The sequence below is a fragment of the Raphanus sativus genome, chromosome 6 (assembly GCF_000801105.2).
Source record: "Raphanus sativus cultivar WK10039 chromosome 6, ASM80110v3, whole genome shotgun sequence".
NCBI lineage: Eukaryota > Viridiplantae > Streptophyta > Magnoliopsida > Brassicales > Brassicaceae > Raphanus > Raphanus sativus.
This window is the reverse complement of record NC_079516.1, coordinates 20,592,349-20,607,315: the sequence shown is the minus strand read 5'-3', so window position 1 is coordinate 20,607,315 and position 14,967 is coordinate 20,592,349. Positions and strand designations below refer to the sequence as shown.

The 14,967-nt window shown below is 33.9% G+C and overlaps 1 protein-coding gene, 1 non-coding gene and 2 pseudogenes across 3 annotated transcripts; 1 reads left to right on the top strand and 3 right to left on the bottom strand.

The window, feature by feature from the left end:
- Positions 1-1,121: 1,121 nt before the first annotated feature.
- On the bottom strand, positions 1,122-1,646 carry LOC108808084 (pentatricopeptide repeat-containing protein At5g46100-like; annotated as a pseudogene).
- Positions 1,645-2,167, bottom strand: LOC108810051 (pentatricopeptide repeat-containing protein At5g46100-like; annotated as a pseudogene).
- Positions 2,168-4,199: 2,032 nt separating this feature from the next.
- LOC108805731 (triose phosphate/phosphate translocator TPT, chloroplastic) lies at positions 4,200-7,368 on the top strand. Of its 2 annotated transcripts, none has more exons than XM_018577661.2 (12): positions 4,200-4,703; positions 4,788-4,853; positions 4,944-5,009; positions 5,433-5,511; positions 5,728-5,848; positions 5,929-6,024; positions 6,105-6,217; positions 6,297-6,374; positions 6,506-6,622; positions 6,693-6,792; positions 6,892-6,992; positions 7,088-7,368. In XM_018577661.2, the coding sequence occupies exons 1-12, from the start codon at positions 4,453-4,455 to the stop codon at positions 7,103-7,105; spliced, it is 1,206 nt and encodes a 401-aa protein (XP_018433163.2). In that variant the 5' UTR covers positions 4,200-4,452; the 3' UTR covers positions 7,106-7,368. The 2 variants fall into 2 exon arrangements, with proteins under 2 accessions (XP_018433163.2, XP_018433164.2); XM_018577662.2 differs by having other exon boundaries at positions 4,576-4,715.
- On the bottom strand, positions 5,601-5,672 carry TRNAP-UGG (transfer RNA proline (anticodon UGG)). Its single transcript has one exon. It is a non-coding gene; the product is annotated as a tRNA-Pro (tRNA).
- Positions 7,369-14,967: the final 7,599 nt, after the last annotated feature.

The following is a 14,967-nucleotide window of genomic DNA, read 5'->3' as shown; positions in this document are numbered from 1 at the left end:
GATATAATATATTTGTTGAAAATTTGAATCAAAATGTGTTTAACTATCTAAATTAATAATTACAAAATTAGAGACATCAAACTCTACATATGTTTGGTATAGTTTGTCTAGGTTCAGAAGTCAAAAAAATTTAGTTGATAGGGATCCCATAGTTTGATAAGCAGCCACTGTTACTCGAGCATTTACTCAAAACAAATAAACAACACAGGATTCAAAAAAGGGAAAAATGAAATTTGGATCTTGAGTGTTTTGGAGACTAAGGTTGATGAAGAAGCTGGGGGTCAATGGTGCTGGTGGCAACGATCAAAGAAGAGAAAGTTTTTTTTTTGTTAATTGTTAAATTTATTGATCACTTTAAAAGAATATATGTACAGCTATATGAGTTTAAAAGAATAAACTGAGACAAAAAGCTGAAACTACTCAAACTAAGATGTACTTCCGTGCGCTTCAAACCATCGCATCATCAGGCCTTGAAGTCTCGGGTTGGAGGCATACTTGAGGGAAGTAATGCGGTTCCTTATGGTCTTGTCGATCAACTTTGCTAGCTGATCCACCCACTTGTTGCTAGTATTGTGCTTTCTTTCATTACTTCCCGCCAAATGCGGTAAACAGACACTTAGAATGACTAGTCTCAGAAGGATAAAAGTGAGGCGATCATACGAACTCGTGAGTAGGCAAGACAGAGTTATGTCCCAATCAGGATCAGGATCCAAGCCAAATAGATTTCCTGTCGCTTTCAACCAAACCATAAACGTAAAGAAGAGAAAGTTCCACTGTTGTAAAAGCTCAAGAATTTCCTGATATCAAGATGAACAATTGTATACACAAGACTATAGGTCAGACTTCTAAGACACCATGTCATCTAGCTAGCCACTTACCTACAAGGACAGTTCTCGTTAACCAGGTTTTGTCGCTGATTTTCACAAAGGGTTTGCATCCGTAGAAGCTTCACTTTTTCTTACAGACTTGAATGGAACTGTTTGCTACAGACTACAGTTTATTGACTTTGCACATGCCATTATGACGTTTTGGTGTTTGGAGCTGTGGCTATGTTTGTTCAGAATGTAGTCAACTGTTACCACATGTTTGTTTCAGCTGTCTTCATATAATTTTCTTTGTATTTAGATCTCAAAATCTCTGAGAAGTGATTTTGAAGCTTCTCCAACAATCATTTCATCCAATGTGTGACATATAAGAACCTTCAATGTTCCTTTATTTGGATACACCCATCAGCCACTATCTCGCTAACTAATTGAACCGTTTTCTGAAACTCACCTTTTTACACAAACAATTCACCACAGAATCTAATGTCTCAACCTCAACAGAGATGCCTCTACTCCTCATGCTAGATACAGAGCAAATGCGCAAGTTGGATCACTTGTACAAAGACCTCGGACAACTTCATTAGTTTTCCTAACATGAATGTTTCAAGTTAACCGATTTGGAGTTATTCATCCAAGAATCATCTCGTCGAGGAAATTGGCAGCTTCACGAAACTTACTGACAGCACAGAACCCACTGATTATTTTCCCATATAACCCAGCATCAGGTTTCAAACCCTGAATATTCATTCTATCGTGAAGCTCAACATCTTCTTGAATCTTCTGCTCCTTACAGAGACCGGTGATCAGTGTGATGTAGGCATTTCAAGAAATATCTTAACACAGCGTCCACCGTTTTCTCATTTCTAAGAGGGCTTTGATCAGAACATTGAAAGATGCAACGGTAGGAGGCAGACCAATCTCTCTCATGTTCTCGTAAAACTTAAAGCCAGCTTTAACTGATTCTCTTCCACAAGAATCGCAAGAACAGTAACATGACACTTGTGGGTGGATCACAATCAAAATAATCAAACGGCCTATGAACCCTACCGTAACCTTTGCATATCGAAAGCAATACATCTTCACTAACAACACAGTTCTTAGTCTTCATTCTTGCAACGAGATCTTCAGATGCTTTGAATTTATTGGCGGAGACCAAACTCGAGACCATAAAACCAAAAGAGCTCTGGTCCGTGTAAGAACCCGTTTGCATGTTCTGCTGTTGCGGAGTCAAAAACAGCAATCAAATTCTCCACCTCCTTCTCAGCTCTCATCAGTTTGATAACCTGTGAAGACGTGATGTCTTTTGACCACTTGAACATCTTCACTTTGCTGCAACCTATTGCTTAAAAGGTGACTTCTTTCTACAACAAATCAAAGAGAGTAATAGACCGTTACAAAGAAACCCAGCTTAGCATTACGTCGAACACTTGGTGGGCATTAGTGTTTTACAGGCCTCAAACACAAAATTTGACAATCTTACAAATAGAGAGAGCAATCAACATGTAAATATGACGATCTCACTCACATTTTGTTGCATGTCTCTGAAACTACGCGGATTGTTGTTATCCAAACACTTCTCTTGGGTATATGATCCTCCTTTGGTATGTCACCAAAATAGAGTGTACTAAAGCAACAAAATAAAGTAAAAACTCCTATAAATTAATAATGTTGGTACTTATAATTATTAGTTTACAAAAATATATTTAATTTTTTAAAATATATTTATTTATAAAATAAAAATAGTTAACTTCATTGTATATATATTAATTAATTTTAGAAATTATACTTTCATATTGTTTTATTATATTTTTGTGCATATTTTTATGTTTTATAGAATTTAGAGAAAATTTCATAAATATATCTCAACTAAATTTTGTTAATTCTTTTAATGCCCAAACTTTTTTTACTATCCAGTTTAATACTTCAACTAATTAATTTGCTCACTTTTAGTGCACAAACTTAAAAACAAAAAAAACATTTTAAGGTTGTGCTTCTTTAATACCCAAACATTTAAAAAAAACTAATAAGTTTCAAAAGAAATTTTAAAAAATATTCAAAATCTAAGAAAAAAATATTAAAAATATAGTTTTATTTTAAAATTTAGGAAAGAAAGTAAATAAACTATGGAGAATTTTATTTTTTTTTAATTTCAGAAACAGACTAAATTCAATATTTGAATCTTAAAACTTTTCTTTCAAAATTTAAGATTATATATAATTAGATACATTTATTTCTCAAGAACAAAACAAAACTAGAACTTTCTGAGATTTTTTTTTAAATTATAGAGATTTTTTTTTTAAATTTTTTTGAAACTTATTAGATTTTTTTTAAAATAAATAAACGTTGGGTATTAAAATAAGTACACTTTTAAGTACACTTTTATTTTTGTATTAAAATGAACAAACTAATTAGTTGGGATATTAAAATAGGTAGTAAAAAATTTTGGGTATTAAAAAACATAAATATGTGGTTTTAGATTTAATTTTATTAAATATCATCAACATATATTGAAATATTAAAAACAATAAAGATAAATTCATTGTGAATTGTAGAACCAACAATGATAATGTTTAGTTTGTACTTATATAAATATATATATAGATGGATTATTAATTTATGATTATAATGGATCGTATATTTACATATGACTTTCTAAAAATCTATTATCGTATTATTTTATCGATTTGTGTTATATTTTGAAACGAACCAACTTTGAACTGAAAATTTTATTTATTTATAATATTTATTAATTTATTGAATATTAATTTATTGAGTTTTGTGAGTGTATCTATCAATAAATCAATATTTATTTATGTATTTTCAAATTATGGATTGTCAATGGCCTAAAATAAAGACGTATATTTTAATTTTAAATTAAAAATTATTTTTTTCCTAAATAGCACAAATTTAAAATTTTGTAACATTTGTTATCAGTTATAGGTGTCTTGATTAATTTCAAAACATAAAAATGTATAGCATAAAAAGAGAAAGCAATTTGATAAAATATTCCAAATCTGGAAAAGTAAATGAAGCACAGAAGTTACAAATCAAATGTCGACATATGTCACCAATAAAAGAAAGAAATTATCATAAATATTCGTATCTTCAAAACCAGTAAATTTAAGGGGAAAAAATCAACTTTCTTGTGACTCTGTCACGTTCATAGATTTGAAAACCACTCAACACAATTCAATAAGAGGATTTTTCAAAAAAAAAAAAAAATTCAATAAGAGGAAAAATATCTACAGAAATTTATACTGAGATTATTATTATTATTGTCATGTTCACAATGACAAACAAACAAAACATTATACGAAACAGATAAATAGACAATGATGATGATGTGGAAATTCTGACGGCCAATACTCACTCTGTCTCTTCAGCCATACACTTTAAGATAAGATGGGCCCCGCAGTCATCTAACATAAGCCAATAATCTCACGATTCTTATCTAATCTCATCTTTCTTCACCGTTAGATCATATTACACTATCGATCCGCCTGTCATAACGTAGACCGCGAAACACTTGATCACGAAGTATCCACTCTTGAAAACCACATACTTCGCTTCCTTCCCTCTCACTATCACAAACCCCATCGGTTCCAAAACCACTGAATCAATCTCGAAGATGGAGTCACGCGTGCTGTTACGCGCCACAGTCGCCGGACTACCGCAACTGAGACGACCGATCGGAGCGATCAACCGTCAACTCAGCACCGCGTCTTCTCTCACGGCTTTCGCTAAGCCGATCGGATCAGTCGGAGAGGGAGGGAACCTGATCTCCGGTCGTCAGCTCCGACCGATTCTCATCCTCGATAGCTCGCCGGAGAAGAGAGAGATTCTCAAGCCGGTTAGCGCCGCCGCTGGAGATTCAGCTGGGTAAGCAATGAGGTCCGTTACTGGCTCCACTCGGTGTTGAGTCGTTTTGACTCGAGTGATCTGACTCGTTTTGTTTGTGTGCAGGGAGACGAAAGATGGGTTCCTCGGGAAGTATCCATGGCTCGTCACCGGATTCTTCTTCTTCATGTGGTACGTATCCCTCACGCGCTCTGTGGCTTTACCGCCAAAGTTTAATAATCGTGGATTTACGGGTTTACCCTTTGTTGATTTTTATTACAGGTACTTCTTGAATGTGATTTTCAACATCCTTAACAAGAAGATCTATAATTACTTCCCCTATCCCTAGTAAGTAGAATACATTTCATCATTTTGACATAAGAAAACATGTTTACATTTACTTACGTTGATATTTTAGATTTGTGTATCTCCATTTGATTGATTATCTGTAAATTATTGTAAAGGTTAATTCACTATTTTTCAAAGTTTCGGTTTAATGTTTATATATGATCGAGCATCAAATAGTTTTGGACCAATTTTGGAGTCGAATCTGAATAATGTTTGTGGTATCAAGAGAATCCCTTGTGCTGGTCCAATTCAGATATGGTTCTCTGTTTTCTTTATTTAATATTCTTTTGTAAAATGTTCTATAATTTCGTTTAACACCCAAACAAATTACATTTTTCTTTTGAATTTAATTTAACGTTACATTAAATCAAGAGAATCCATTTGTCTTTTTTTAATATAAATTATTTTATTTTCTGTCTTCAGTTTTGTTTCGGCTGTTCACTTGTTCGTTGGTGTTGTCTACTGCTTAATTAGCTGGTCCGTGGGCCTTCCTAAACGTGCCGTAAGCTCTTCTCTTCATAAGCTCATTACAGTTTTCATTCGTGTTTGTACCTTATAATGAACAAAAATTAATATTGCGCGCAAAAAAGTGGGGCGTTTCGAGAATCGAACTCGGGACCTCTCGCACCCAAAGCGAGAATCATACCACTAGACCAAACGCCCAATTGTTTATTTGTCTATGTTATACTTTGTTAATCTCTGTTTATGTCTATTGCAGCCAATTGACTCGAACCTCCTTAAGGTTTTGATACCAGTTGCAGTCTGTCACGCCATAGGCCATATCACTAGCAACGTTTCCTTCGCAGCAGTCGCTGTCTCCTTCACTCACACCATCAAAGGTACACACTCTCTTTCGAAACCATTTGATACTAATCTATACATATAACAAAACCTAACATTTATCCTGTCTGAAACGCAGCGCTGGAGCCATTCTTCAATGCATCTGCTTCTCAGTTCCTTCTTGGACAATCAATCCCCATAACACTATGGTTGTCTTTAGCTCCTGTTGTACTCGGTAACCACTCGGACTAAACTCATTTTCTTATGTTTCTTGTGTCCCAAGTTTGTTGGATTAAACCTAAAAGAAAATCGCAGGAGTTGCAATGGCTTCGCTAACTGAGTTATCATTCAACTGGCTTGGATTCATCAGTGCCATGATCTCAAACATCTCTTTCACTTACCGAAGCATCTTCTCCAAGAAAGCCATGGTTCTTAATTCTCTTCTTCACGCTCCTTATTATAAATCTCTCAAGCTTCCATGTTGAGATTAGGATTTTTTTTTTGCAGACTGATATGGACAGTACTAATGTGTACGCTTACATCTCCATCATTGCTCTCATCGTCTGCATTCCTCCTGCCATCATCGTAAACTCTTTTGAATCCCCGCAAATTATATATAATATATATATATATATATATATATATATATATATATCTCAGTTGCGTGTGAGTCAAGCAACTTATTTATTAGGGTTATTGGTTGATCTCATGGTTAGGTTGAAGGGCCTCAGCTGTTGAAACACGGTTTCAGCGACGCGATTGCTAAAGTTGGAATGACTAAATTCATCTCTGATCTCTTCTGGGTTGGAATGTTTTACCATCTCTACAATCAGGTAACCTAAATTTAATATTCAAAGTTTCATCTTTAACCTTAAAACTTAAGAAAACCACATACGGTTGCAGTTAGCTACTAATACCTTGGAGAGGGTTGCACCATTGACTCATGCTGTTGGAAACGTTTTGAAACGTGTGTTTGTGATCGGGTTCTCCATCGTTATCTTCGGTAACAGATTCTCTTCATCACTTCTTTTTTGTCTTTCTCATGCTTAACTACAGATGGTAAATAATGAATTAATAATTAATGTACTTTGAATATTTGCAGGAAACAAGATATCGACGCAGACAGGTATCGGAACTGGAATAGCCATTGCTGGTGTTGCACTCTACTCTATCATTAAGGCCAAGATCGAAGAAGATAAAAAGGTCAATTCATTATTCGTCATTTTCTTATAAACTTAAGATTAGTAACACTTAAATATATTTTTGTAATGTGAGAAATGGATTTTCTTTTGCTTCAGAAAGGAAAGACGGCGTAGAGAGCGGCGGTCAACGGTTGCATAAACAATTCTTCCGGTGGATAATATATTTATATAATAAAAAGAACCAAAATGCAATAGTATGTTGTATGGTACAATCAACCATTGTTTTCGAGTTTTTCTTCTCTCTTTCTTTTAAATAATATACTATATTGTTTTTTCTGCCTCTTTTGTTTCCAATGGAGAACATTGTTACCATTTCTTCTACATTGCTATCATCTTGACAGATAAAAAGCTTAATAACGTATACTTTTGTTGCTCTTTTTCTTGGAGCTTTACCCCATCGTCGTGGATTACAATTTTTTTCTTGGTAGTTTGTACTCTTATATGTTGAATTGCAGATTGTTTTAAAAGGATCCATATAATAAATATAAACATATGTAAGAGATGCCTCAACTTTTTCGTTGCAATCAAAAACAAAAGGAAGAACTTATACAGATACACCGAAAATTTGTATCTGTTATGTATCCTCGAGTTCTTTTTTTTTTTTTTTTTTTTAACAACGAAAGGTCATTCTATTACTCAAAGAACATGAGGTGGTCTGAGTAACCAAACCGGAATAGAACAACCCATAAAATAGAGAACTCTATGAAAAGATCTTGCAGTCTTAGCTAGAAAATCAGAGAAGAGATTTTGCGCTCGGGGGATGTGTGAAATCTTGAAGTCCGGGAAGCAAACTAAAAGAGTTCCTATATGTTCCAGTTCCGTTGCAAAACTCGGCCATCCTTGAGGGTTCTTGATCATATCTATCACATCCTTGCAATCTGTTCCAAAAATCTGGCATGTCGAATGTTGAAGTATGTTCTCCATCGCCCATCGCAAAGCTTCCATTTCCGAATGTAAAGCAGATTCTCGCCTTGGCATATTCCGAACTCCCATTAGTTGTACGTTCCCCAAGCCATCCTTCCAAACCCAGCCACATCCACTAAACTGCGCTGTATCCGTCCAGGATCCATCCACCATGCAAATGTTTGTCAAGCTTATGACTTGAGATTCATCATTAGATTCATTCCTTCCATTCTCTTGAAGATTTGCAGACACCCTTTCATTTGCACTAAACCAGGCTTGACACTCACTCTCCGCATATCGTACCAATTCCAATGGATCTTTATCAATTCCTCTAAACAACTTATCATTCCTTGCTTTCCAAATATACCAGATTATCCAAGGATAAGGATCCCTGTCTAATTCAGGCACTACAATAGCACTCTTCCTCCAGAATAAAAAGTCCATATTTGCATATATACTCTGAACTGGAAAAATATTCGGGTTTGTTGGAGTAGCTGATAAAGACCATGCTTGTAGTGCAGGCGGACATTCGAAAATGGCATGCGTAACAGATTCCTCAGCTTCCCCACATCGTGGGCAATAATTATCACATCGCATATTTCTCCTAACAAGATTCCTTGTTACCGCTACGTGTCCAGTAATCAATTGCCAAAGAAGATGACAAATTTTTTGGGTACCTTCCAAGCAAAGGCTTGGAGTTTTGTTATACTCGGCTCTAAAACTTCATTTTCCTTCCCTTCTTTCAACATATTTCTGGCCATCCAATAACCTGATTTAACCGTGTATTGGCCATTTTTGGTATAACTCCAGCAAAATGTATCCCGGCGATGCCCTGAGCTTATAGCCATACTCCTAATAAGTGGTATATCTTCCGCTTCAACATAGTTCTCAAGCCTGGTCATATCCCATTCCCCCCGTTCCCGATCCATAAGATCACTGACTCTCATGTTTGCGTGTACAACTGGTGCTATGGACCAAATCGGTCTAGCCGGAATAGTCGGAATCCATTGATCTTCCCAGACCTTAATATCATATCCTGAATGAACTTTTTGTCGGATCCCCAGAAGCAGAAGCTCTCTTGCCGCTGAAATGCTAGTCCACACATATGATGGGCTATTTACCTTAATTGTTCGTAAAGGCGAACTCAAATTATAATACCTTCCTCTTAATACCCTAGCGACCAAAGAATCAGGGTACTGTGTTAATCTCCAGAGTTGTTTCGCCAATAATGCCAAATTAAACTCGTGAATCAATCTAAAACCAATCCCTCCCTCTTCTCTTGGTAAGAAAACCTTCTCCCATTTAGCCCAATGTATCCCTCTCTTAGGTGGATTTGAGCTCCACCAAAATTGTGCGATAGCACTCGCTAGATTTTCACAGATCTCTAACGGGAGTAGGAAAGTAGACATAACATATGTCGGCAAAGCTAACAGAATCGATTTTATCAGCACCTCTTTCCCCCCTTTCGAAAGCCATCTACCAGTCCATCCATTCACCCGATGCATCAGTTTATCTTTCAAGAAAGCAAATAACTTACACTTAGATCCACTGATATCCTCTGGGATTCCAAGATAATTCCCCATACCCCCTTCATTCTGAATAGCAATTGCGTCCTTAATCTGTTGACGTGTATCCGCATTGATCCTCTTACCAAAGAGTAAGGAAGATTTTTCAAAGTTAATACATTGTCCAGAAGCTTTCCCATATTTCCTGACCACTTCCATCACTTCTTCACATTCACGGGGCTCTGCCTTACAGAAGAAAATGCTATCATCAGCAAAGAGAAGGTGCGATACCGAACGACACGCTCGTGTGACACGCATCCCAGTTATCTTCCCTTGGTTCTCTGCATGATTAAGAAGGCTAACGAGCGCTTCCGTGCATAGAATAAAGATGAAAGGAGACAAAGGATCTCCTTGACGTAACCCTCTTTCTGGAACAATGTTTCCCCGGGGTTGTCCGTTCATGAGGACTTTATATTTGACCGATGATATAAACCTCATAATCCATGTAATCCAGGTTTCACAAAAACCCATTTTCCTCATAACCGCTTCAATAAAGGACCATTCCATCCTGTCGTATGCCTTACTCATATCAGTCTTAATAGCCATCCTCTTATTGCGACCACTCGGCTTAGTCCTCAAAGCATGAAATAGTTCCTGAGCTATCATAACATTGTCCGAGATTTGTCTTCCAGCAACAAAGGCTGACTGGGTTTCCGAGATCGTATTAGGTAAAAACTTTTTTAATCTTTGGCATAAGACCTTAGATATTATTTCGTAGCTCACATTACATAGACTGATTGGCCGAAACTGGACATCTCATTTGGCCGGGTCGTTTTTGGTATAAGGCAGATGTTGGTATCATTTAATCCGCATGGCATCGTCCCATCTAGCAGGAATTGATTAACCATAAGAGTTAAGTCCTCCTTTACAATATCCCAGAATTTCTGATAAAAGAGTGCAGTCATTCCATCTGGCCCAGGTGCCTTCTTTGGATGCATAGCAAAAAGTGCCAATTTCACCTCCTATTCTGTAATCGGTGCAATGAGGTCATCATTTATCGGTTCTGTAATCGTTGTAGACACCTCCGACAATGCTTCCTCTAACTCCTCTGGATCCGATGATTTAAAGATCTGTCTGAAATAACTGGTAGCAATGGCTACCAAGCCTTCCTCATCCTCCACTACATTAGCACTCTCATCTAGAAGCTGAGTGATCTTATTTCTCGCTCTTCTCTGTTTAGTTAGGGCATGAAAGAATTTAGTATTCCTATCTCCTTCGCGTAACCAAAAAATTCTGCTCTTTTGTTTCCAGAAGAGTTCTTCTGCCTTAAGGGCATCCGAAAGCTCTTTCAGCGCATCGGCTATTTCCTCAATCGTTGCTGTGTCACTCGAATAAAGACCCTCCTCGAGTTTTTCTATGGTGAGCTGTGTAAAACAAAATATGTTAACTTCGTCTTTATTTTGAAAATATAATATGTTTTCCTTTAATCATCAAACGTAATTAATTTATCTTTAGGAGTGTAACATCTTTATACTTTCGGTGATCGATCATTCAAATTGCTTTTCCGCAAATCAAGGAACAAAACTAATGAAACTATTTTGATTGCATTCTCATCAACTTTTGTTTTGTTTTACCAAAAGGTTGGTAAAGTATGAATAACTATCCTTACCAATTATAAATCCACCAAATGTTTGGCAGTGGTGCACTATCATATTCAAATATATAGTCTCTACTCGACCAACATAAACCCAAGAAGAATGGGTCGATCACTAAATCTCACAGCCCTCCTCTCTTTCAACTTCTTCATCATTTCATTCTTTCTAACGCAAACACAAGCAACAAACAGCCAAACCATAACCGAACTTACCGATACAAACCGTAATATACCGGTGCCAGAGAATCACCCGAGCACAATAGATGAGGAAGAAGAGCAAGAGCCAGTCTTTGTTCGAGATACAGGTCACGGTTATGGTCTATATGGTCGTCACACGAGCCACACGAACACTGAAGAAGATAACTCAAACGAGAACGACTATAACGATCAGTTTTACTATAGAAGCGACGCCTTTGGAAACCGCAATGGTAGATTCTAAATAAGGAGATTTGTATTTCTGTTTCGTTTCTTTTCGGGATTATTTTGAGATTTTTGATCGTTTTGGTTACATGTTCGGATTGGCAGCTCTTAAAATGATATAAAGACTCCAAGTTTTTTTGTTTTAGAAATCAAATCCATGTTCAATTCTTTATTCTCTGATTAGTACGATATTGTCCATTTTTAGTCTAAGTGATAAGCAAGCCCGGCTTAAAACTATTGTAGACCCTGTACTTGAAAAATGCATGTATTGGTATTCTTTATAGTTTAAGCGACCTTTGGTTTGTTGGACAAAATCCACTCAAGTTTTTTGTTTTAGGAATCAAATCCATGTTATATTTTCAACTCTTTATTCTCTGATTAGTACGATATTGTCAATTTTTGTTTTAAATAATAAGCAAGCCCGGCTTAAAACTATTGTAGACCCTGTACTTGAAAAATGCATGTTAAGGGAAGAACAACTAATCACGTCTCCTTTTAATTATTCTAACCTCTAGGGCTCTAGCATCAACATCATTCAAAAAACACCCACCATAAAGTTGAAATTAAGGCCATCTTCAACTACTAACACTCTTTTAGTGTCGAAACCCCACACTATTTTACAGTAGTTTTAACATTAAAAGAGAGTTTTTCTTCAACCACAACACCAAACTTTATACTAAAAGTTATTTTATAATATTATATGTATTTATCATTTTATTTGTCATTTATTAAATTGTATGTTTTATTAATAAAAAAAGTAAATAGTATTTTGGTGAATAAAAGATTGAAATATTTCAATATTCTTATTTTGTTGTACTTAGTCAATGTAGTTACGCAAATATAGAGAAATATCAATATCTCGTGTAACAACTTACAATATATATCCTCTTGTACGTAATCTTAATAAGATTAAGGGATTACTTCCAAACTTTCAGTGAATAGTATCATATCAAATTTGGTGTAAAATTATAATGTTATACTAAAATGGTGTGATTTTTACGGTTGGGTATAGTTTTGGTATAAAAACTACATTCAAATGGTGTTTTATGTTTGAGTTGGAGATGACCTTATAGTGTTCTTTATCCACGATATTCTCATCATTATAACTTAGGCGTTGATTGGCAAAACTTTAACATTAAGATTTTGCTCATTATTATCCATTCAATATTAAAAAAACATTTAGAAAAGTATTTATCAAATGCTAATGCTTTCTAAATACTCTTTGCTCAACGCTTTCATATGAAACTTTTACTAGAGCATCTTCATTTATAATTTATAAAATTAAAAATATATAATCAATTAATTTTATTTAATAATATCATGAAATTATGTTCAAATCAAAAAAAAAAATTTTATATTTTGCAAAATAATTTTATAGTTACAATATTTTTTAAAATAATATTTCACATTTAAAATATAATTATTTTTAAAAATAATATTTTTATTAATTAAATTAAAATTAAAATTTGATTTAAAAAAATAAAAATGCTTTAAATGTATAATTTATTTTAATACATAAAACTATTTTGGATATAAACATAATTTTGATATTATTAAATAAAATAAATAAAATATATAGTTTCTTAATTTTATATATTAATATATATTAGAAATATATTCGATATATAAATATATATTATTTTAAAATAAGTATATTATATAGTTCACCTTCATCTATGTTATATGTTGATTCTCTACCTTCGCTTTAGCTATCTGAACTGGTGGTCTCTTAGGCGACTAGCAATATTATTGTCAAAAAAAAATATTTTATACTAATTTTTATAATAGTTTCAAATAACATGATGCTACTGTTCTTCCAATCGGCTTATTAAATAGTTTAATGAGAACATATTGAACTACATCATATTGCTTCTATAATATATCGAACTTGCTTTATCGCCAGCTCTACCAATCAAGACCTTAGAATCTTTGATTCCGGTTTGGTTAGCCCCAGAGGCAAAGCTTTTTGACTTAAATTAATAATACATGGTTTGACGTCAAAAAAATGTAACTTAGAATCTTAGTTTACGAGGAAAAGAACTTTCAATGTCAATCCTCCACAACATTCCCATCACTCGAGCTTTGATTGAAAAAGTACCAACTTAAATTTCTACTTCCTTTCCTTTTTTTCCTCTCATCAATACTCCTATTAAAAAAATTTGTATGTGGAATGATTCTGTAGAAGCTGGAAGTCAGCGTTAATAGTGAGAGATTATCAATAAAATGATTCTTATGCTTCTAGTTTTCAGAATTTGTAACTCATTTTTCATGTGTTATGGTATTATTTTTTGGATTAGCCATTTTGATGTGTTGTCGTTTGAAATCAGAACTTCATAACCTATCTATGAATAACAGAATTTTAATTTTGATGTGTTGTAATAATCTCCCACTAAACCCTAAATATAATCCGCAAAATTAAGGTAATTTAGATTACCTCATTTTTTAGGCAACATGGAACAACAACAACAACATCAGACATGGAGTAGAGAGAGAGAGAGACTGGAGTACCAGCAAAGGATCGAACAGCGGTGTCAAGGGTCTTAGATAAAGACACCAACCACTAGCACCAGATCCAATCTGGTAATATTATTATTTATTCAATAACAACAACAACATCAGACATGGCGAGAGAGAGACTGGAGTACCAACAAAGAATCGAACACGGAACACTTGTCCAAAGGGAATTAGATAAAGACACCAACCACTACGACCAGATCCAATTATTTTTTAATTTACAAGTAACAGAATCAAAAGAACTTTACCGACACTAGATCTTTTCGCCGCGCTACGCGCGGCTTATGCTTTTTAAATTATCTTTTATTAGTTTATATATACCGTTAGATCTAGTATATATATTTGGTGAAGTAGAAATAAAATAATTATAATCAAAATTTAAAATACTTTTAATATGTGTGAAAAATCCAAATATATATTTGAGAAATTTATAATCACTATAAGTTAGAAAAAAGTCAAAAACTTCACCATGCAGTTCCGAGTTGAGCTAACATAAAATATAACAAATTTCAATAAGATAATTTTTTTGAAAAAACTTATGTAAATATATGTTCGTAATATAAATATAAATTAAAAATTAATGTATAAAAATATTATATAAATATAATCATTATATTTTATATTTTGTTTTCTATTCACAGTAAAGTATATATTTAGTTTTTCTTAATATTTTTAAATGTTCGATGTTATTTTTCATTTTACACTTAAAATGCATTTGCATTTATTGTATACCCCATATAATCGAATAGGAACGATATAGAATACCGTGAAATCATATGTTCTTCATATTTTTACATAAAACATACATCAAAATATATAAATCTCAAAAGGACATATTTGTAAATTAAATAAATATGAAAACCCTAAAATTATTAAGTTATAGAAATTTTACTGTTTTGGAATTGGAAGGAGTATAAATTAAACCTTAAGTTTTAAAATAAATTAATTTTTTTGTTTATATTATATCTTTTTGTCATCAT

Bases quoted from the DNA above. Each gene is read 5' to 3' on its own strand.
- LOC108805731 (XM_018577661.2), top strand. From the start codon at position 4,453: ATGGAGTCACGCGTGCTGTTACGCGCCACAGTCGCCGGACTACCGCAA. The intron at 4,854-4,943 runs GTACGTATCCCT...TTTTTATTACAG, and splicing joins GGATTCTTCTTCTTCATGTG to GTACTTCTTGAATGTGATTT. The intron at 5,010-5,432 runs GTAAGTAGAATA...TTCTGTCTTCAG, and splicing joins AATTACTTCCCCTATCCCTA to TTTTGTTTCGGCTGTTCACT.